The following is a 23185-nucleotide window of genomic DNA, read 5'->3' as shown; positions in this document are numbered from 1 at the left end:
TTATGTTCTCTTTAGATCTGAGTCTCGGGTGGCAGAGTTGGGCGTAGCGGTTAGCGCAACACCTTTATAGTGGCAACAATCGGGACTGGGGTTCGAGTCCTGTGGTGTCTGTAAGGAGTTAGTACATTCTCCCCATGTTTACATGGGTTTTCGCCAGGGGCTCTGGTTTCCTCCTACCGTTCGAAACGTACCGGGGTTAATTGGGCGGCATGGGTTCTTGGGCTGAAATGGCTGTATGTCTAAATTTTTAAAAACTATTTCCACCCACGGATTCTGCCTGGCCTGCCAAGTTCCTTCAGCCGCTCTTTCCATCACCTGTGGCCTTTGTGTTTCTCGGAGTCTATGAACTGATGAGAAGATTGAGAGAAGACAGTACAAGTCAGGGGAGGCCAAGCTATGGACCCCGGATCTGTTGCCCGTTTTTAAGTGGCCCATTAGGGAAAAATCAGTAGCGCTGCCACTGGTGGAGACCCGTGGAGAGAGGGGAGCGAAGTCCCACTGGTCCCCCATAGGGTCCAACCACCCCGTCCCACTACCGTTGGATGTGTGCAGGCTTTAAATGGCCTGTAAAAGGAACCAACGGTGATTGAAAACTGCCTGGCTTAATATTGTTTGCCCTGTGACTCCTTATTTTTTTCTGTAAGTGGCCCACAACCAATTAAGTTTGGTCAACTCTGGTCTAAGAGAACATTATTCCTGCCTGCCAAGGGAGTGCAGAACCTTCAGAGGTTCACAGAGGTGAGAGAGTGCCAGTAATAAGGGATAGAGAGCATGTGGGGTGATATAAAAAGGTTGTAGAGAACATTGGGGTGATTATTAGGGGATCAGAGGTGGAGAGGGTGAGCAAGTTTAAGTTCTTGGGAGTCACTATCTCAGAGGATCTTTCATGGACCCAAAACACCAATGGCATCTTGAAGAAAGCACATCAGCACCTCTACTTCCTCAGGAGTTTGCTAAGGTTCGGTATGACACCAGAAACCCTGGCAAACTACTGCCAAGGTGTGCTGGAAAGTTGCTGACCAGCTGCACCACAGCCTGGTATGGGGACACCAATACTCTAGAGCATAAAACCCTCCAAAAGGTAGTGGACACAGCCCAGGACATCAGAAGTAAAACCCTCCCTACCATTGAGAACATCGATAGGGAAAGCTGCCGTTGGAGGGCAGCAGCAATCATCAAGGATCCACACCACCCAGCACACGCTCTGTTCTCGCTGCTGCCATCAGGAAAGAGGTATTGGTGCCACAAGTCTCGCACCACCAGGTTCAGGAACAGCTGCTCCCCCTCCACCATCGGACTCCTCAACGACAAACTCAATCAGGGACTCATTTAAGGGCTCTTACTTTTGGACTTATTTTTCTCTCTCTCTCTGTATTGCCATATAACCATATAACCGTTTACAGCACAGAAACAGGCCATGTCGGCCCTTCAGGTCCGTACTGGTTTGCGCAGTTTGTTTACATTTCTTTATTTGTGTACGCTGTGTACAGTTTTTTTTGCACTACCAATAAGTGGTAATTCTGCCTGGCCCGCAGGAAAAGAATCTTGTATGTGATGTCGTGTATATCCTCTGACAATAAATCTGAATCTGAAGAGGGATGGACACAAGATATAAGAGCAGAAGTAAGCCAATCGGCCCAGCTAGTCTGCGCTGCCCTTCCAATCATGAGCTGATCCATCCTCCCACTCATACCTGCACCCCAGCCTTCTCCCCGTAATCCTTATCTAATTAAATACCTGTCAATCTCCATCCAATGACCCCCCACCTCTGGTTGATCAATGAACCAAAGCCACTGCCTTACTTTGACTTTCTGTGCATTGTTTTTATTTATGGTTGTAAGGTGTTTCCACTATTTATGACATTGCCGCAAAACAACAAATTTCTAGAACCTGCTCATGACAATAAATTCTAATTCTGACCATATAACCACTTACAGCACAGAACAGGCCAGTTCGGCCCTACTAGTCCATGCCGTAACAAATCCCCACCCTCCTAGTCCCACTGACCAGCACCTGGTCCATACCCCTTCAGTCCTCTCCTCTCCATGTAACTATCCAGTCTTTCCTTAAATGTAACCAACGATCCCGCCTCAACCACGTCTGCCGGAAGCTCATTCCACATCCCTACCACCCTTTGCGTAAAGAAATTTCCCCTCATGTTCCCCTTATAATTTTCCCCCTTCAATCTTAAACCATGCCCTCTAGTTTGAATCTCCCCCACTCTTAATTGAAAATGCCAATCCACATTTACTCTGTCTTTCCCTTTTAAAATCTTAAACACCTCTATCGTCCCCCCCTCAAAAAGCCCTAGTCTGCACAACCTTTCCCTGTAACTCAAACCTTGAAATCCTGTCAACATTCTCGTGAACCTTCTCTGCACTCTCTCTATTTTGTTTATATCTTTCCTATAATTTGGTGACCAAAACTGTACACAGTACTCCAAATTTGGCCTCACCAATGCCTTGTACAATTTCATCATAACCTCCCTACTCTTGAATTCAATACTCCGATTTATGAAGGCCAACTTTCCAAATGCCTTCTTCACCACACCATCTACCTGAGTATCAGCCTTGAGGGTACTATTTACCATCACTCCTAAATCCCTTTGTTGCTCTGCACATCTCAATCGCCTACCATTTAATGCATATGACCTATTTAGATTTGCCTTTCCAAAATGTAACACCTCACACTTATCTGTATTAAATTCCATCAGCCATTTCTCAGCCTACACCTCCAGCCTTCCTAAATCACCTTTTAATCTACGGTAATCTTCCTCACTGTCCACAACACCACCAATCTTTGTATCATCCGCAAACTTGCTTATCCAATTCTCCACCCCTTCTTCCAGATCGTTAATATATATAACAAACAATAGTGGACCCAGGACAGATCCCTGAGGAACTCCACTAGTCACCGGCCTCCAATTGGACAAACAATTTTCTACCACTACTCTCTGACACCTCCCATCCAACCATTGCTGAATCCATTTCACTACCTCCTTATTTATACCTAATGCCTCCACCTTTTTTCCTAACCTCCTGTGAGGAACTTTGTCAAAAGCTTTACTAAAGTCTAAATAGACAACATCCACAGCTTTCCCTTCATCAACCTTTTTTGCAACTCCCTCGAAAAACTCAATCAGGTTTGTCAAGCATGATCTACCCCTGACAAAAAACACGCTGATTACTCCCTATCAATCCCTGTACCTCCAAATATTTGTAAATACCATCCCTCAGAACACTTTCCATCAACTTGCCCACCACAGATGTCAGACTCACGGGCCTATAATTCCCAGGTTTACATTTGGACCCTTTCTTAAACAGCGGAACCACATGCGCCACCCTCCAATTGTTTGGCACTACCCCCGTGACCAGTGACATCCTAAATATTTCTGTTAATGGCCCCACTATCTGTCCACAAGCCTCCCTGAGTGTCCTTGGGAATATTTTGTCCGGTCCCGGAGTTTTATCCACCTTTATCTTTTTCAACACAGCCATCACTACCTCCTTGGTTATCCTTATAGGCTTCATGACCTCCCCACTACTTTTTTTTACTTCAACTGGTTCAATATTTTTTTCCCTAGTGAATACCGAGGCAAAGAAATCATTCAAAATTTCCCCCATTTCCTCTGACTTCTCACTCAGCCTACCCTCACTATCTACAAGGGGTCCAATTTTATCCCTCACTAATCTTTTACTTTTAATGTACCTATAGAAACCCTTTGGATTTATTTTTACTCTGTCTGCCAAAGCCTCTTCGTGCCTTTTTTTGGCCTTTCTAATTTCTTTCTTAAGATTCCTTCTACACTCCTTGTAGTCCTCCTTCAAACTCTCAGCTCCCTGCTCTTTATACCTCTTGTACACCTCCCTTTATCTCCTAACCAAATTTCCAATATTCCTCGAAAACCAAGCCTCCCTTTGACTTCCAGCCTTTCCTTTGATCCTCACTGGGACATATCTACTCTGTACCCTCAAAATCTTTTTTGAATATCCTCCATTTTTCATTTACATCCTTACCTGAAAATATCCTGTCCCATTCAATACTCCCCAAATCCCTTCTTATTCCTTCGTGGCAACAAGTTCCAAAGGCTCATGATCCTCTGGCAAAAGAAATTTTTCCTCATCTCTGTTTTCAATGGACGCCCCTTTTATCCTGAAGTTGTGCCCTCTTGTGCTAGACTCCCCTACCACATCTACCCTGTCTAGGCCTTTCAGCATTCGAAATGTCTCTTTTGAGGTCTCCCCTCATCCTTCTGTACTCCCACAAGTACTGTCCAACAGCTGAAGACAAAGGACTGAGGATGGTGGGGTAAATGAGTGGACAGAAGGCAAAAGGCGATGGAGAGAGAGAGCAGAAAGATGGAGAGGGAGGTGAGCTGATAGAATGGTGGAGACATTGTGCACAGGATCATAGAATCTGAGGAAATGATGGGGTGAGTGTGAGAAGAGTCATGGGGAGAGAAAGACTGATTTGGTCAGTGAAGAAGTGAATGAGCAAACTTTGCTCTTTGCTCTTGCGAGGCCTTCGATCTGTGGGCCTTTTACCATATTTGTGTATGAAGCAAAATTCACATGGTCTGTTACTCATTTCCTGTGGAATGCACTGGAATTCCATTAAGAACTACAAGCTAAACAAACAGTACACACATTTTAATCACAGGGACACACATTGCAGTCCAAGGTCCTGCTGAAACATCAGGCAAATGTTTCATCTATCTGAGCTTGAATCATCATTCACCAACACGAAAGCAAGGTTGCACAAGAGATTTGTTTAATTCCCTTCCATTTTCTAGTGGGATTGGCTCAGTCCTGCAGAATTCAATTCCCTTGGGACTGATAACATTCCACTTCAATTTCCATGGTGTTTTTAAACAAAGAATTAGCTTAATACTCTGAACAAAATACGGCAGTCTAAGGACAGGATCTTAAGACCAAGAAGATCCAAGTGATAGGCTTGTCAAGTCAAGTTTATGTCATCTGATTGCACCAGGACAGCGTTCTCCAGTCCTCGGTGCAAAACACGCAGACACACAACCAGACGTAACACACATAAAGACAGACAATGCACACGCAGGACAGTGGTATCACTCGGGGTGGCATCACCCAGTGCGGTAACTCATGGTGTCACCGCACCCCCCCCCCCCCCCCCCCCACAATGGGCCATACAGAATCATATAGAATCCTTAGTAATGCCTTTTGTATTTGAAATGTATCAGACAGCAGTGATAAAAATTAGCCAGGACGATGTTATATTTAAAGTCATATTTTTAATTATAAATTAACAATGAAACAACACTTATCTAAATTTAACTAAATTATTCTACATTTATCTAACTTAACCCCAAACTTTGCGCAAATATACTTGTGTATGTGGAATACCCCAAGCTACTACAGTTCAAGGCTCAATTCTTGAAAGGGAGTTCCGAGTTCAAAGTTCAGAAGTTCAGTAGGGCTTGAAATTGATGTGACACACAGACCTTAGATGAAATTAGCAGTTCATGAAGTGGGTGAAAGAGACTGGGGTTGATGGAAGGATGATTAACCCTTGTTGAGGTGTTTCACGAAGTGCTCTTTTTAAAAGAGGCCAACCAAAACTCCCCTCTTCTTTGGTGCGGGGAGACACGAAACAAATGATGCTCATGAAGCTTTCAGAACCCTTTTTGTGGGTCACCCAAGTTTGACTCTTACTCTGGTCACCATCCAAGCGCAGCATTTTTTCTGCAAGTAGAAGCCTTTTTGAGGGTCAGTCGAACAAAAGTAACCTTCACTCTTTTGGTCACAAATTGGTCTTCACATTCCTCAGTAACTCACAAGAGAAAATCTGACAGTTTGTACATTAATGAGGCCGTGGGTTCTCATTCCCACAAAGAAGGTCAAAGAGCTCTTTACTCTTGTGCTGCCTTCTTAAAATGGCCTCCTGAGCAAACAGTGTACTGTCTTTTCAAGAAGCTGGTCACATGGTCTCTGCCCCTGGCTTCTCCCGAGTTCCTTCCCTTCACTTGGCAAATGTATCAACTTTTGGAACATGCATCTTTGAAGCTTGCTGCTAGTTCACAGTCACTTTCCAAAACCTGCAAGCTTTTGTTAAATCTATTCTCTTAAAGTGGCAGTCCCACACAAATGAAATTAACTGAAAAATGGTAGAACGTCACAGTATTAATGTCACTCATAAAGTGTAATTCTTGTAGATCACTGAATGTAATGGCAATAGTAGTGAGATAAACAACTAGCAAAATTAAAAGTAAACTTATAAATTACAAAGTCATTTGTACAGCCTGTATTTACAAATACTACTTTCCACAATAAACACCAGAACATTTGACAAAAGCAGCGACTATAAAAACAACAGCGCTTGCTGATGGCGCGCACAGACGAAGCCACATGATTCGAAGCGTCATTGTTCTGTAATTGGGAAATAATGACAGCTCTGACCAGAGCGCGTTAGAAGGTTCAAAAAGTAAATGAGTCTCGAGTTTTAGCCTTGTTTGTATCATGTCGCTAGGCTGTCGAAAAATGTTTTTGTTGTAACTAACTACAGGGATTATTTAAAAAAAAAACATTTCTGCTGAAATACTGTACAAAAGTTTTTTTTATAGGCAGTCATTTTGGTGTCACCCCCTCTGATGGTGTCACCCCCTCTGATGGTGTCACCCCCTCTGATGGTATCACCCAGTGCGGTCCGCACCCCTCCCCCCACCCATAACGATGCCATAAATGCACAAATAAATAATTTTTTTTATGAATACCAGTCTCAGACAGTGATTGTGAGCATTCCTTTGGTCGTTCGGCATTCTCATTGCCTGTGGGAACAAGCTGTTCCTCAGCCCGTTGGGGCTGGCTCTGATATTCCTGTATCTCTTCCCCGACGGGAGCAACTGAAAGATGCTGTGCATGACGTGGAAGGGGTCCTCGATGATTTTGCGTGCCCTCTTCAGACAAAGATTTTGGTTGGTCATGTCGATGTGGGAGGGGGAGGGAGACTGGAGCTTCTGCTGCTCTTATGGAGCTCCAATCCATTTATCTGCAGCAACTGTACTACGCGGTGATGCAACTGGCATGGACATTCTCGATAGGCCTCCTGTAGAAGGTTGATGTGATGGTGGCAGGTGGCCTTGCCCATTTCAGTCTTCTCAGGAAGTGCAGTCACTGTTGCACCTTCCTGACAAATGACATGATGCTGTGTGTCCACAATTGGTCAGTAGTTAAGTGAACTCCAAGGAACTTGGTGCTCTCCGCTCTCTCCATGACAGAGTTATTGTGGAGGGTGGTCATTAGTTATTGGTGTGCTTTCTTCAACAATGAGGTAAAAGATCCCAGCATACCATTTTGGAAAAGGACGGGGATGGGTTAATTTAGCTAACACTGGCTACAATTGATGACCTTATTTTGGAGGTGCAAGGGAAATCTCACCAATGTTAATTAAACGTAACTGGGAGTTTGCCGTGTGTAAAGCGGCTGTCACATTTCATATCATACCAACAGGGACAGGATGAGTCTATAAAAGGTTTTAAGATGTTCCAAGGTTGTGAAAGATAAATATAACTTCCATCTTTTCTCTTCACAAACTCCACCAGCATCATTGAATCTCGCACAGACCAGACAGCATGTGGTTTAATGTGCCGGCCAAAAGACGACACTTACAGCTGCGTTCTCCAGAAACAAGGTTCTCATCATAAAAAAGGGGGCCCTTCAGCCCATCACGTCCATGTCTGCTCAGAGCCATCCCATCAATTCTCCTCCCCTGCACTGATTCACTGCTGTGATTTAAAGCGGTTCACTAAAATGGCCTCTTTTTTTTTTGTTTGGACACAAATCCCTGACATGATTAATGTAAAACAGGTGATGCTTCCTTAGTTTAGAAACATTTTGGAAGGGTGTTTTTTTTTTAAAAAAAACATAATCTGCAATTTTAAATTTTAAATTGGAACCTAGCCTTTTAATTGCTCTTTTTGGAACATTCCGAGAAGATGATGTGTTACAAACCTCAATTCAAATGCTGCATTTTATCTTTTATTTCACTGATGGCCGGACGTCCACTTTGATTAAATGGAAAGATAATTCCCCCACCCACTCATACACAATGGCTAAGGGATATTATGTCTTGTTTAAACTTGGAAAAAATTAGAAATGCAGTTAATAACTCAAATATTACATTTCAAGTGGTATGGGGCTCTTTCCTTAATCTTAAGATTTAGAGTTAAACTGGAATCTTGGCGTCATTGTTTTCCCTAAGACAGGGCCACCTGGATTTATTAATGTTAATCTTCAACCTTGCTGAGGGGAAGGGATCTTGACATTTTTCTATCTTTTTTGTTATATTTTAGTGCCTTGAGTATGCTTTGGAACTTGTACTTTGGACCTTTATTGTAACTTTGTTTTTTTCTGATCTTGCAGTTCATAATTGTTCAATTTTAAAAAAAATTATAAAACATCAATAAAAATATTTTGAAGAGGAAAAGAAACCTGGGGGGTGCACTGGGAGTGGGGAGGGAGGCAGCTCAGTTAGGAGCCCGGTGGCTGCTGTGGGGGGGGGGGGCTCGGTCAGGAGCCCAGTGGCTGCCAGGGGATCTCAGTAAGGAGCCCAGTGGCTGCTGGGGGGGGACTCCCCCCACCGCCCGAATGGGAGGAGGAAGAGGGGAACATCTTCAGGGTGTGGTGGGTCCTTCAGTGGGGTGGTTGCTGTTCAGTGTGAATCCATCTTCACCCACAGAACCATATAAACCAGGCTGACCCCCCAGTGCCACAACGGAGGCCCAGGGGCATAGCTGTGAGGGTTGGGGGGGGGGAGAAAGAGAGGTGCAGGGTTCCCAAACACCTTCCCCCCCCCCCCAGTCACCGAACCCCATGCTCCACTACGACTCTGTTCCCACCCCTCTGCAATTCCAGTCTGACTCCACCGCCCCCCCCCCCCCCCCACCACCCCTGATGCTGAAAAATCAGTGTGGCCCACCATTCACCCACTGATTCACCATCTGATAGGTGTCGTGGTGCCTTTTTTAAAAATGCGCTCGCTCCCCCAACTTTAGAACCTGGCTAAGCCCCTGATGAGGTCCTGTCTGCTCCCCAGGGCACACATAATAGTTGCCAGGGCACCGATTCAGTAGGAGTAAGCACTGATGCCTCTTGTTCTCGCCAACCTTCACCAGTCATTCTGCAGAACAAAAGCTAATAAACAGTGGCTTGTCGAAGCTTCCTGATGCTAATTAACTGCCAAGTTTTTCACATCTCGATAATGGCTCCATTTCAAAAGGACTTTATTTATTATAAAATGCTTTGGGACATCCTGGGGTCATGAAGTGTTGTGCAAATTCCAGTGAAACAAGAAAGTCTTCTGAGGCTTTGATTGTAGTTAATGCACAAAAGTGCTAGAGAAATTCAGCAGGTCCCGCAGTGTCCATAGGAGGCTCAGTCAGGAGCCCAGTGGCTGCCAGGGGGAAGGGGGGGCTCAGTCAGGAGCCCGGTGGCTGCTGGGGGTGGGGGGGGCTCAGTCAGGAGCTCGGTGGCTGCTGGGGGTGGGGGGTGGGCTCAGTCAGGAGCCCGGTGGCTGCTGGGAGTGAGGGGGGCTCAGTCAGGAGCCCGGTGGCTGCTGGGAGGGGCTCAGTCAGTATATTTCAGCGTACAAGTCGACCTTCAAATAAGTCGAGACCCCATTTTCAGCCTCATTTTCATGGGTTTATTATAAATCAGGCGAATAAGTCGACCCCTGATTTTTTTTTTACTGCTTTTTGAGGGTTTCAAGGGATCGACATACACCTGAGCCCTTTATCGAAGTATTAACAAAAAGGTGGGGGGGAGGGTTGGAAGGAAGAAGGGGCGGGGGGGGGGGAGGGGCACAGGCCGACGGCCAAGATGTCACAGGTGGTCGCGGTTGGGAGGCCAGGAGAGAAAAGCTGATTGGGTGGGGAGGGTGGCAGCATGAATACAGAGCTGGAGGGCAGGGAGAGGGAAAGAGAGAGAGAGGCAGAGCTAGAGGAGACATGGTGATGATCGTTGGGGCGTGAAACTGAAACAGGAAAGTCTGAGACTGCAGTGCAATGCACAAATGTGCTGAACAAACTCAGCAGGTGCCGCAGTTTAACAGAAGCCGGAGCAGTCGAAGTTGCCGTGCTTATTATTCTGAATGTAAATTTCGACACACAGGCCCTTCCAGCCCATGCCATCCAATTGACCCACAGCCCTCGGTACATCTTGAAGGGTGGGAGGAAACTGGAGCCCCCGGAGGAAATCCACGCAGACACAGAGAGAACGTATAGTCTCCTTACAGGCAGTGCGGATTTGAAGCTGCGTCACCAGCGCTGTAACAGTGTAGCGCTGCCCACTGCACTGTGCCGCCCTCGAGATACAGCCCTTGCCACTCAGTTGCACCCATGTGACCAATTAATTTAAGCCGTCTGCGGGAGGAAACCTGAACACTCGGAAAAAACCCATGCAGTCACAGGGAGAATGTGTAAACTCCTTACCTCCAGCAGCAGATTCGCTGTAACAGCGTAATGCTAACCGCTACGCTGGCCATTATCTCAGCAATATTAAACCAGTAGGCCATCACCGTGAGGTTCAAGAACAGTTTCTTTCCAACAACAAGACTCTTGAACATCCCCTTGTTTACCCCAGGCAGGGACTGCTGCAATGCCACAATTGGGCGGAAGGTGGGTGAGGTGGAGAGACCACTGGAGTGTGGGACGAGAAGAAAAAGAACAGGAGGAGATAAAGTAGAAACACTAAAATCTGCAGACGCTGTGACTGTGGGGGGAAAAAAACACCGGAGGAACTCAGCCAGTCTCACAGCATCCACAGGAGGTATATCACCGACGTTTTGGGCCTGAGCCCTTCTTCAAGGGATAAGCAAAGAACAGGAAGGCATCAGATTAAAGACTGAAGATCGGCCGGGTAGGAGTCCAGACCCACAAAAGGTTTTAATGGGATAGTGATAAGAGGTGAGAATTGAGGGGAGGTGGGGGGGAGAGAAAGGCTGGGGATGGGGAGTGAGGAGAGAGGCCAGGGATGCAGGGTGGGGAAGAGGCCAGGGATGGGGGTGGGGGGGGGGTGAAGAGAGGCCAGGAATGGAGGTGGAGGAAAGAGAGGCCAGGGAGGTGGGGGGGTGGGGGGGGAAGAAAGGCCGGCAGGGGAGGAGAGGGAATTGTGAAAGGGAAAAGAGAGAGAGAGAGAGAGAGAGAGAGAGAGAGAGAGCTGGGAGATAGGGGAAGAAGAAGTGGGGGGGGGGGGGTGAGTTTAACTGAGACCGGAGAAGTCGTGTTAATGCCATCCGGCTGCAGGGAGCACAGACAGTGACGTCCCTCCAATATATGGGTGGTCTTAGTCTGGCAGTGGACGAGACCATAGTCAGGTTTGCAAAGGGAATGGGGGGGAGAATTGAAATGGGGAGGGGGGCGGTCACTGGGTGATCCATGCTATTGCGGCGGACAGAGCCGAGGTGCTCAACAAAGTGATCTCCCAGTCTCTCCGGTGTAGAGGAGACCACAACAGGACGCAGTAGATGACCCCTGCAGAAGTCCAAGTGAAGTGTTTCTTCACTTGGAAGGACTGTTTGGAGCCCCGAATGGTGGTGGGGAGGACAACCGTGAAACAAGATACTGTAGGCAAGGGGTTACCTTGAGTTGGAATAAAAAAGTCAATGCTCATGCCTTTCATATTAAGGATGTCCATGATTGTATGCTGTTCCTCATTTTTAAATTTATTTCTATTTAGAGGCCCTTCTAGCCTAAATACATGCTTGTGACCAATTAGCCTTCTAATTTTGTACATCTTTGAAACATGCTTGCTCTTGGCCTTGCTTTGGCAATGGATGAAACCGTGGATAGACAAGTCTGTGTGGGAATGCTGAGGGGAATTGACTGACAGTAAAATCCCTGTCCTTCGATGACGGTGGAGATTGGTAAGTGAATTTTCCGGTTGCTTGAGATTGCGTGTGGCAAGATTGGTGAACTACCGGCACTTTGAGCCAATCTTAAACTTCCCTATTTTTTACCGGTTACTTGAGGCTGATGGTGGCTTGAATTCCGGATAACAGGGGTTGGCAACCGAGAGTTCCAGCTCAGAGCCACTGAGTGCAGATGCTCGGTGAAGTGGTCACCCAATTTGTGGTTGGTCACCTCCATGCAGAAGGGGCATCACCAGGTTTACGGGTGGGGGAGAAAAAAAAGATTGATAACTACTTGTCCAGAAACCGCCTTTCCCCTCCCCTCCCACCATTTCGTTTGGGCGCCTGCCAACATTTTGCTCACTTCTTGATGAAGGGGGAGCAAAATGCATCTTTATCTTTGCTAAAACTATTTGACCGGCTGAGTTTCTCCAGCATTGTGTCTTTACTTCAATCACGGCGCCTGCAGACTTTTGTGTTCCAATTCTTGAGTCAGATATAGTTAGTTACTTTCAACTGGAATGCTTCGAACTTGTTTGATTGTCTGATGTGATAACCTGCAAATCTAATCTCTGGGGAGGGGAGTTAAAAATCTAAATGGTTCTTTTTTGAACAGCGTGAACATGGATGACTGAGTGCCTCTGTGCTGTGCATTTCAATGGTTCTGATGGGAGAAACATCCGGCCTTGTGCACATCTGTCCAATGACTACAAATCACATCGGTGAGGAATGCAGGACTGGGACCAATTCCAGTTATTGACTGTTATGCATCTGTCTTTGAAATAATACAATCTCTCAGAGAGAGGAGGAATTAAGTGCCCACCTCTGCATTTAACCCCCAAATGGCCCAGGGCCTGACTGAGACTTTTGCCCCCAAAGATCTTCAAAAGAGACGGATTTAATAATTTATAAGTGGCTGAGACGGTATAATGAGCAGTCAAGAACCAAGGAGGGGGGGGAAAGAGAGAGGTCGGGGATTGGGAGGGAGGAAGAGGCCGGGGATGGGGTGGGTGGGGAGAGAGGCTGGGGATGGGAGGTAGGGGGAGAGAGGTTGGGGATGGGAGGGGGGGAGAGAGAGGTTGGGAATGGGGGTGGAGGAAAGAGAGGCCGGGGATGGGAGTGAGGAGAGAGGCCAGAGATGCGGGGTGGGGAGAGAGGCCAGGGATGGGGGTTGGGGGGGGGAGGAAAGAGAGGCCGGGGATGGGGGTGGAGGAAAGAAAGGCCAGGGAGGTGGGTGGGGGGGGGGGGGAAAAGAAAGGCCGGCGGGGGAGGAGATGGAGGGAGGATGAGAGGGAGGGAGGATGAGAGGGAAGAGAATTCAAGGGGTAAAATAAGTGAATGGGATTTACATGATGCTTGTATAAACAGACGAATGCTTGCTGAGCAGAAATCAGCAAATGCTTGTCAGCCAAGCCTCAATAGCCAAAATCTGCAGAACCATTTGGCACGGAGTGCTTGAGGAAACTGGCAACTGTGACAGGCAGGCCATGCCGAGCTTTGTAGGCCCTGCTGCAGGCACGGATCAGAAACCGTGGAACTGAGAGTGGAAAGTTTGACACGGCAACTGGAATTCATTCCCTTGGCTCAGTTTGATTCAAGGCAATGACTACAATCAGAGCCCTCTTTCTGATGAACGTGTTTGCTGCCAGATCTTCCCAAAGGTACTTTGAGCCTTGCTTCCAAATTTCTGCTCCTGAGGAAGGGCTCAGGCCGGAGTCCTTCCAGGTGAAGCAACATTTCATGTGTGAGTCTGCGGGGGTTGTCTACTGCATCCGGTGCTCCAGATGTAGTTTCCTCTACATCGGAGAGACTGGACGTGGACTGGGAGATCGCTTTGTGGAGTGCCTCAGCCCTGTTCATCGCAATAGCGTGGATCTCCCAGTAGCAACCCATTTCAATTTCCCGCCCCATTCCCTTGCTGACTTGTCTGTCCATGGTCTCGTGCACTGCCAGACTGAAACCAACCACATATTGAAGGAATCACACCTCATCTTCCAACTTGGCACCCACCAAGCAGATGGCATTAACATAGACTTCTCCGGTTTCCATTACCACCACCCCCCCCCCCCCATCTCTGACAGCCCGCTCCAGCTGCCCCACAGTGTGGGGACTGATACAGGACTGTGGGGAGAGATCTGGGCAGTGGGATCAGTGTGGGGACGTCCCGCACAGGCCTCCAGCTCTGACGGCCCACCATCCCAACCCTGACAGCCCGAAGGGACAGGAGCCGGAGTGCGCTCCAAGGCACCTCCCGTGAAGCTGCCCCATCTAGATGGCCAGGGCTGCGCTTTCAGTGCTGCCACCTGAATGACCATTCCACAGGTCTGAATTCGCTTCTTGGCGAAGGCACCTGAAGAAGCCCTATGTCTACTTTCCTTTAGCTCCCTCTCTCTCTTCTTCCCTTTTCCCTCTTTCTCCTTTGCTCCAGGTCTCTTGCACAGATCCAACCGCCTCCCCCATTAATTCTCACTTTTCCTCTCTGCTCTCCAAAACCAAGGAGCTGATTGTTGACTTCAAGAGGGGAAAACCAGAGGTGTACGATCCAGAGATCGTGGAGGGGAGGTGGGGGTCAGAGGTGGAGAGGGTGAGCACTAAGTCGGAGGGACCTATCCTGGACACAACACACAAATGACATCGTGAAGAAAGCACGTCAGCGCCTCTACTTCCTCAGGAGTTGGCGGGGGTTCGGCTTGACACTATAAACCCTGGCAGATTTCTGCAGAGGTGCGGTGGAAAGTGCGCTGATCGGCTGCATCGTGGTGCAAAGCCCTGAATGCAAAGCCCTGCAAAAAGTAGTGGACTCAGCCCAGGGCATCACAGGCAAAACCCTTCCCACCATCGAGAACATCTCCAGGGAACGCTGCTGTCGGAGAGCAGCACCCATCGTCGCCCACCACCCGCTCTGTTCTCGCCGCTGCCATCAGGTGCCATGGTTAAGCTGTGACAGCACCAACGATTGGGACCAGGGATTTGAATCCCGCACTGTCTGCACGTTCTTCCCACGTTTGTGTGGATTTCCTCCAGGGGCTCCAGTTTCCTCCCACTGTTTGAAACGTACCAGGGGTTGTACATTAAGTGAGAGGCATGGGCTAATGAGCCAAAATGGCCTCCACATCTAGATTTATAAAAGGACGCACTACTGGGTCCAGGAACAGCTGCTCCCCCTCCACCATCAGATTTTTTTTTAATATAATACTTTACTGTGAACTACTTCAATAACAATATATAAAAGCATTCATCATTAAAATTCACACAGTGACATTTTTTCCCCTTTCCCCCCCCATCCCTATAACATAAAGCAAAAGTAAAAGAAAGAAATAAAATAAACAATAAAAGAATACAAAAGAGGAAAAAAATAATCGTGTCATCCTAAATTCGATATTTAAGTATTTTCGTTCTTGTAGCTTATCATTTTAAGAGCTGGAGCTCTGAAATCGGCGGTTTCTAATATACTCTATGTATGGTTTCCAAATTTGTTCAAATAAAGCACATTTGTCTTTTAGATTGTCGGTAATTTTTTCTAATGGAAACCGCTTGTTCATTTCTATGTACCATTGTTGTATTTTTAAGGTTGCCTCCATTTTCCAAGTTATCGTTATGCACCTCTTTCTGCTGCTTGTACAAGCGCAAACATAATAAACCTTTTTTGAGTCCTGTCTAATTTTTAGGCCTAATTCTTTGTCTTTTATGTTGTTTACCAGGAAGATTTCTGGATCTTTTGGTATCTTTTTTTTTGTAATTCTATTTAATATTAAGTTTAAATCCTCCCAAAATTTTTCACTTTTGCACATGTTCAAATTCCGCGTAATATTGTTCCAATTTCTTGTTTACAACGGAAACCCCAGACTCCTCAACAACAAACTCAATCAGGGACTCAATTATAGACTCTCAATTTTGCAACTTATTAATTTTTTTCTCTCTGTATTACACAGTTTGTTTAAATTTCTTGACATGTCTACATTGAGAATAGTGTTTTTCCACTACCAGTAAGTGGTAATTCTGCTTCGCCCACAAGAAAAAGAATCTCGGTATTTTCCGTCATGTCATGTATATACTCTGACAATAAATCTGAAATCCTGGCCTCCTGTCCAGGTCCAATTAACACCTTCTGCCTGTTGGTCTGTGCTCCTCCCCCACCCTCTCTTTGCTTCTCCCCAGCCTTATAATTCTGATGGCTGCCTGCTTTTTACTCTTACATTGAAGATGCCCCCAGGCCCGAAACATCAGTAATATATTTGTACCCCCCTTGGACACTGCGAGAACAGCCAAATTCCTCCAGCATTTCTTTGTGTTTTTAACCACAATCACAGCATCTGCAGACTTTTGTGCTTCATTCGGGCCCGTGACTGCCTTTTACATGACCTGCTGAGTTTCCCCAGCACTTTTGTGAACTGCCCTAGACCCAGTGTCTGCAGTTTACCACAATCTACACACAGCAAATTCTTACAAGTACCAATTGACCACATCAACTGAAAACATAGGCCTCTGAAAGTATTTTTTTATTTGCTATGGACCATGTAAATGAGAATATACTAAGACATAGAAACATAGAAAATGGGTGCAGGAATAGGCCATTTGCCCTTCAACCCTACACCACCATTCAATATTATCATGGCTGATCAGTACCCGGTTTCTGCCTTCTCTCCATACCCCTTGATCCCCTTAATGACCTTCTCTCTCTTAGAGATGAACATCTCTAATTTTTCATCCTATTCATTCAATGTACTATCTCTCTTCAACCATCCTTGTAACTGGATTCTTGGCCTCCTAACGGAAAAGACCACAATCTGTCTGGGTCGGTAGCAAAACGTCGAGCACCGTCCCGCTGAGGACTGGCGCACGTCAAGGCTGTGTGCTTGCCTGCTCAGGTTCACACAGTTGACCCACGACTGCATTGTCAGATCCAGCTCCAACAGTGTCATCAGATGGTTTATTTCAGATTTATTGTCAGATATCACAGACAACCCTGAGATTCCTTTTCTCCTGTGGGTGTGACAGAATTATTACTAATTGGCAGTGCAAAAAATAAACTGTACATAGCGTAAACATGTAAACAGAGAACTGTAAATAGTGTCGGTGCCAAGGGTGGGCATCCGCGGACATTGCCCCCGCCCCCCGACAAGGTACCTTGCCAGCCATACAGTCACGCCCATCGCTGGCTGTCAGACCCGCCCCCTCCTGCATCACTAGTGTCTCGGTTGAAGCACACTAGTGACTCTCCACCCGCCCCCCAGCCGTATCATGAGCGTGTGTCAAGCGCCAGTAGCATCTAGTGATGCTTGATGCAATAAAAGGAGCCTATGTTGGAAGGGGCGGATGGTGTTTACGGCAGGTAGGTCACGACATCCAGTAGCACCCTCCCCACCTCCCTCCATTGACAGGTACGTCCTGGCTACTACCACCCCCCATCACCCCCATCAACAGGTATGTCCTGGCTTGCACCTCCCAAACAAGCTAATGCATCCCTCTAACATTCGTTCTAGCATCAACCCTGAACTGCAATCAGATAACGAATGTAAACAAACTGACTGTGCAATATAGAGAAGAAGAAAATCAATAAAGTGCAGAAGTAAGTGTCTTTAAATGAGTCCCCTGATTGAGTTTGTGGTTGAGGAGTCTGGTGGTGGAGGGGTAGCAGCTGTTCCTGAACCTGGTGGTGCGAGTCTTGTGGCACCGATACCATTCCTGATGGCAGCAGCGTGTGCTGGGTGGTGTGGACCCTTGAGGATTGTACTTGTTCTCTGTTCATCTGCAGACCACTTAAATATTTATTCACTCCACAGGGCCACCTCTAACCAACCTATGGACCACCTGTAGAGGGGGTGGGCTCTGGTGAGAGCAAGTCCCTTCCCAGACAACCAATGAGACTTTTGTTCTGCTTTGGATGAAGAACCTTTATTTGGTTATTGTCATCCTTTTACATACGACTTGCTTTGTTATTTCTTATCGGTGGCATTTTTCTTTGCCGCATTGCTGAAGTCCGCCAACAACAGACCCGCTGACCGCCGCAAAACAGAGGTCACGAAATTTTGCGTATAAAATTAGGGAAAGCTAGATAGAGGTAGGTAAGTTTTTCCCCATTGATGGGGGAAGACCAGAACTCGGGGACATGGTCTCAAGATTCAGAAGGTGGGGAATCTCAGGAATTCCCTGCCCGCTGAAGCAGTGGAGCTGACGTAAGACAAGGGTGGATAGACTTTTATATAGTCGGGGAATTAAGGGATATGGGAGAAAGGCAGAGAAGTGGAGATGAGCCGATCTTCAGATCGGTCGTGATCTAATTGAATGGTGGAACAGGCTCGACAGGCCGGATGGCCGTCTCCTGCTCCTATACCTTACATTCAGTCAAACCCAGAAATTGGTGGAGCAATGCCTAACTTTCCTTCTCCGCACTCTCCAGCCAGATGGCATTAACATTGACCAACTCCTGCTGCTATTTCTTCTGTTCTGAAATACTGGATCAGATGAGATTGTCTGGTTAACAGATCATCAGCTTGGGGCACCGGAGACAATTCCCTTGACTAGGGATCCTTTACATCCACACAAGGGGGCAGTCAGACCCTCAGTATTAAACGTTATGTCTGCAGCGAGGTCAGTTCTGGAGACATCATGCCTGGTCTCAGGACTGCGCCTCAAAGGCACATCTTAAATATTCAGTCAAGAATGCTTCGCCTGGAGCTGCAGGCCATCTGGAATGATCATCGTAATGTGCTTATTCACCATCGGGTATCAGAGCCAGTGCTGAGGGAAAGAAGGGCATCGAGCGCTGGAAGCTCCCTGACCGCATCGGAGGTTTAGATCTGGGTCTCGAGTTTGCCAATGAAACAAACGGGGGTCTGTAACGGCGACAGAGGCCGCGAGAGCGCTGGAGACAAATCCACGGACACTCAGTGACACTGAAGGGACTCTCGTTTGCTTCTCTTTCTCCTGTAATGTACGGGGTAATACTTACGGCAAATCTTTATCTGCCTTATGACAAGAAGCATGCTACATTGTTAATGTATTATTACATGACAATAAAAGGAACCTTGAACCCAAAATATGAAGGTGTATTGTGTCCCCTGCTAAGGTGTGGGTCTGTCAGAGGACATACATGAAATTACATACAACCCTGAGACTCCTTTACCTGAGGGCAAGGCAGAATTACCACTTATTGGTAGTGCAAAATATAAAGGTACACGTAAAGAAATGTAAACAAACTGACTGTGCAATACAGAGAAAAAGAAAATCAATAAAGTGCACAGGTAAGAATCCTTAAATGAGTCCCTGATTGAGTTTGTTGTTGAGGAATCTGATGGTGGAGGGGGAGCCGCTGTTCCTGAACCCGGTGGTGCGAGTCTTGTGGCACCAATACCTCTTTCCTGATGGCAGCAACGAGAACAGAGTGTGAACCGGGTGCCGTGGATCCCTGATGATCGATGGCAGCGTTCCCCATCGATGTTCTGGTTGGAGGGGTGGGTTTTTACCTGTGACGTCCTGGGCTGCATCCACTATCTTTTGCAGGGCTTTACACTCAGGGGTACTGGTGTCCCCAGACCAGACCGTGATGCACCAGAGTCATGTAGTCTGCTTGCCTCTACTTTCACAGAAGAGTCTGCAACATTCAATTAAAGCCAAGGACTTCAAAGAGCAAGGAGTTAATGTGTTGTCTTATAAATAAAACTCTACTTGCTACATCTCAGTGGGGTTTTTAAGACCTTTTGAACCTTTGAATCAACCTTGAAACTGCGGCTTAGTTGTGGATGGAGAGATGCTAACTTCTTACAAAACATAGAGGGGGTGGAAGGAGTTAAGTATTTATAAATAGACAGCAAAATGCTGGGATTGATCAACAGAAGCCTTGCTAACCAATATAACTACTCTTTCAACCACAGGCACAGATTGCAACAATTTACTCCCAATGTTAAATGTGTGGGTCACAACAAAATAATGAGCTCAGAAGCAGGAGGCCACTTCAGAACAGGAAGGTGGAGGTAAAGAGAGGAAGGAAACACCAGGCGGTGAAGGCAAGAGGCCAGAGATGGGAGAGAGAATCTGAGACACTGGAAATCTGGGAAACAAACCAAAGAACTTTGGGGAGGAGGGGTCGAACTAGAGGGGCAGTTTAAAGGTATGCTGGGAGAGGGGCAATGACTCACGGAGATGGGCAATTGGGAGAGGTGGAGGGGCTTGAGAAAGGGACAGGAGACATGAGTGGGTGGAGTGTGTGTGTGTGAGAGAGAGAGAGAGAAGGGGAAGGGGAGAGTGGGGGAGGAGAGTGGGGGGGAGGTGGAGAAAGTTAGGGGTGAGGGAGAGAGGGTACGAGAGAGAGTTAGGGAAGAGAGAGAGAGGGGTGGAGAGAGAAAAAGAGAGAAGTATGTAGAGAGAAAGCGAGAGGCAAGATTCTTAAGCTGCCCAGAAGAGTTGGGGAGGGGGTGGGGTGGGAGAAACTTAGGTTGGGGATGTGATCAGGACTTGGAAAACTGGGAGCCTGTAGCCTCCAGCGATGAGGGCTTAGCATAAAGCTTCAGCTGTTTTTAATTAAGCTCTGAATGAGAAAATGTTTTCCTGACTGTTGGTTCACCTACAGCCTGCAGCTTCCCTCGTTCCCTGTTTACTTGTGTGTACATTCTATCTCCCTGGTGTCTTGGATCATTCTTTGTTCCAAAATCAATCTCAGACAATCAAGATGCCTTTAGTGCAGCTTGACTTGAGCCAATGCAGCAAAGAATGCACTTCACAAATAGTTCTTTGGAAGTAAGGAATTCTGTCATGACCGCAAGTCTCTCTCAAGCATTCTACAGACCTTCCTCCCCACTTCTGGAAACTCTGTGGATTCCAGGTCACAAGATATAGGAGCAGAAGTCGGCCAATCGAGCCTGCTCCGCCATTTTGAGCTGATCCATCCTCCCACTCAGCCCCATTCCACGTAACTCTCGATGCCCTGACTAATCAAATTCCTGTCAATCTCTGCCTTAAATACAGTGAAGCAGGATCCATTCATCGTGATGTGCCCATGGTTAGAAGTTCAATAGTTCAAAGCTCAGATTGATTGTCAGAGTACATACACGACGTCACATACAACCTTGAGATTCTTTTTCCTGTGGGGCAGGCAGAAATTCTACTTATTGGCAGTACCAAAAAAAGCTGCACTCAAGAAAATATACGTTATATAAAAGAGAGAAAGATAAAGAAAGAAGAACAAACAAACTGACCGTGCAACAACTATTCAGTGATAAATAATGTGCAAGGTAGGAGTCCTTGGATGAGTCCCTGATTGAGTTTGTCGTTGAGGAGTCTGATGGTGGAGGGGGAGCAGCTGTTCCTGAACCTGGTGGTATGAGTCTTGTGGCACCGATACCTCTTTCCTGATGGCAGTGGTGAGAACAGAGCGTGTGCTGGGTGGTGTGGATCACTGCTGCTCTCTGACAGCAGCCTGCCAGGTTCACACATGATGTCAGTGTTGTTCTGGAGAGACATACAACCAGGAACTGGCCCAACGGGTCCAGATCCTTCCAAATCCTTCCTTGACATAGTGTGGTGAATCACTGCAACTCTCTGACCCAGAGGCCACATCATTTGATATATTTAATATGGAGATAGAGGAATATAGCAAGACCCCTGGTATCCAGAATTCAAGCAACCAGCAAAAAAGTTGAGGAAAATAAATTAAAAATGAATAATATAATAGGCAAAAATACACGTTTAAAATTGTAAATGTTCTTTGAAGTAAAATTTGGTGAAGATGGGAGGCAATATTCAGTCAGCAGAGTGCCTTAGTTGTAGCAGCTGTTTGAATAAAGTTGTGTGAAACAGCGTCGCCCAAGATGAAGAGCTGGTTGTTGCCGCTCGTTGTTGGGATGTCTCCTTATCCCTGCCTAATAAGAGTCGCCCCCAAACGGAGGCTTTATCTGTCAACTTGGGGGAGGGAGGGGGAAGTTAATTATCTGCGATGTTATTGTTCGTCTTTCGGGAGGCTCCGTGGAGGGGATGCAGATGGAGCGACGGTTAAATTTCAAAGACTGTGACTGAAAATGAAGTAAAATGCTTTAAGGTTTATATATTCACACAGGTGAAGTTTATTCAATGTAAGAACAGTGGAGTATTATTGTCTTTTGTCTTTGAAACTGTTTATTCTTAATGCAAGTATAATAGTTAGGCATTTTAAGAGCAAGTCTCAAGCAACCGGAAATTTCTGGCGTCTACCAATCCTCATAGGTACTGGATACCATGGGTTTTACTATATTTGAAAAATTGAGAGTTACGGGGAACAGGCACAGAAGAGCCCAGCATAGATCAGCCATGAATGCTGGGGTAGGTTTGAGGGGCCAAGTGGCCCTCTCTTTCCTTGTTTCTCCACTTCTTACAGCTTCAGTCAGGCTTTGTGGGCCAAGGAGCGTCTTTGTGGGCCAAGGAGGCACTTGTTGAGGTGTAAAACAGCCTGAAAGAATAGGAGGCCTTGGCAGGAGTAGAGGGTAGCCAGAAATTCCCTTAACATTCCCAGCAACACTTCCGATGGCAATAAATCTTCACCAAGAAGCCCAGTTTGGGGATGTTAAGCAGACAGCTGGCTCCCGCCCAAAGCACAGCAAGAGAGGACATGCGAGGCACTCTGCATAGTATACAGTCTCGGGGGACCCACCGCCATGGGAACACTGTTGGGAATGCAGGCTAATTTATCAGAATGGTTTCTTCCCCCTCCCACCCCCCAACCCACTTTCTCTGCAGTGAGTGGTTTAATATTTCTGTTATCTCAGCCAGAGTGGCAACCAAGGCAAAAATCAGAAATCTTCCAACCTGAATCCATCATACAGGCATGGGGGCTGGGCAGGGGAATGAACATGAGAAACAGGATCAGGAATCAGCCATCCAGCCCATCGAGCCTGTTCCATGGCTGATCTGGTGATCAGTTCATCTCCATCCACCTGCTTTGACCCCGCATCCCTTAATTCCCTGACTATGTAAAGATCCATCTAACCTTGTCTTCAATTTATTGACTGAGGTCGCCTCCACTACTTCAATGGGCAGCGAATTCCACAGATTCCCCACCCTCTGGGGAAAGCAGTTTCTCCTCATCTCCATCCTCAATCTACTCCCCTGAATCTTGAGGCCATGTCCCCTAGTTCTAGTCTCCCCCACCGATGGGAACAACTTATCGACCTCATAATTTTATACTTTTCTATAAGATCATCTCTAATTTTTCTAAATTCCAGTGAGTACAGTCCCAGGTGACTCAATCTCTCCTCATAGGCCAACCCCCTCACCTCTGGAATTAACCTGGTGAACCTCCTCTGCACCATCTTCAAAGCCAGTACATCCTTCCTCAAGT

At 46.8% G+C, this 23185-nt stretch overlaps 1 protein-coding gene and 1 long non-coding RNA gene across 3 annotated transcripts in view; one reads left to right on the top strand and one right to left on the bottom strand.

Moving 5' to 3' along the window:
- Nucleotides 1–23185, bottom strand: part of tspan4b (tetraspanin 4b) — a 53591-nt gene that overhangs the window by 23820 nt on the left and 6586 nt on the right. The window contains exon 2 of one of the 2 annotated variants that reach the window (XM_069909513.1): nt 19344–19471. The exons of the other annotated variant lie outside the window; for it this stretch is intronic. Coding sequence (XP_069765614.1) covers nt 19344–19364 — 21 coding nt within the window. The 5' untranslated portion in view covers nt 19365–19471. The remainder of the gene's footprint in view (nt 1–19343; nt 19472–23185) is intronic. 2 annotated transcript variants of the gene reach the window in all.
- On the top strand, nt 10405–12807 carry LOC138748787 (uncharacterized). The gene is made up of 3 exons (XR_011348248.1): nt 10405–10933; nt 11819–11892; nt 12494–12807. It is a non-coding gene; the product is annotated as an uncharacterized lncRNA (long non-coding RNA).

The sequence above is a fragment of the Narcine bancroftii genome, chromosome 13, assembly GCF_036971445.1.
Source record: "Narcine bancroftii isolate sNarBan1 chromosome 13, sNarBan1.hap1, whole genome shotgun sequence".
NCBI lineage: Eukaryota > Metazoa > Chordata > Chondrichthyes > Torpediniformes > Narcinidae > Narcine > Narcine bancroftii.
This window is presented reverse-complemented; position numbering and strand designations above follow the sequence as displayed.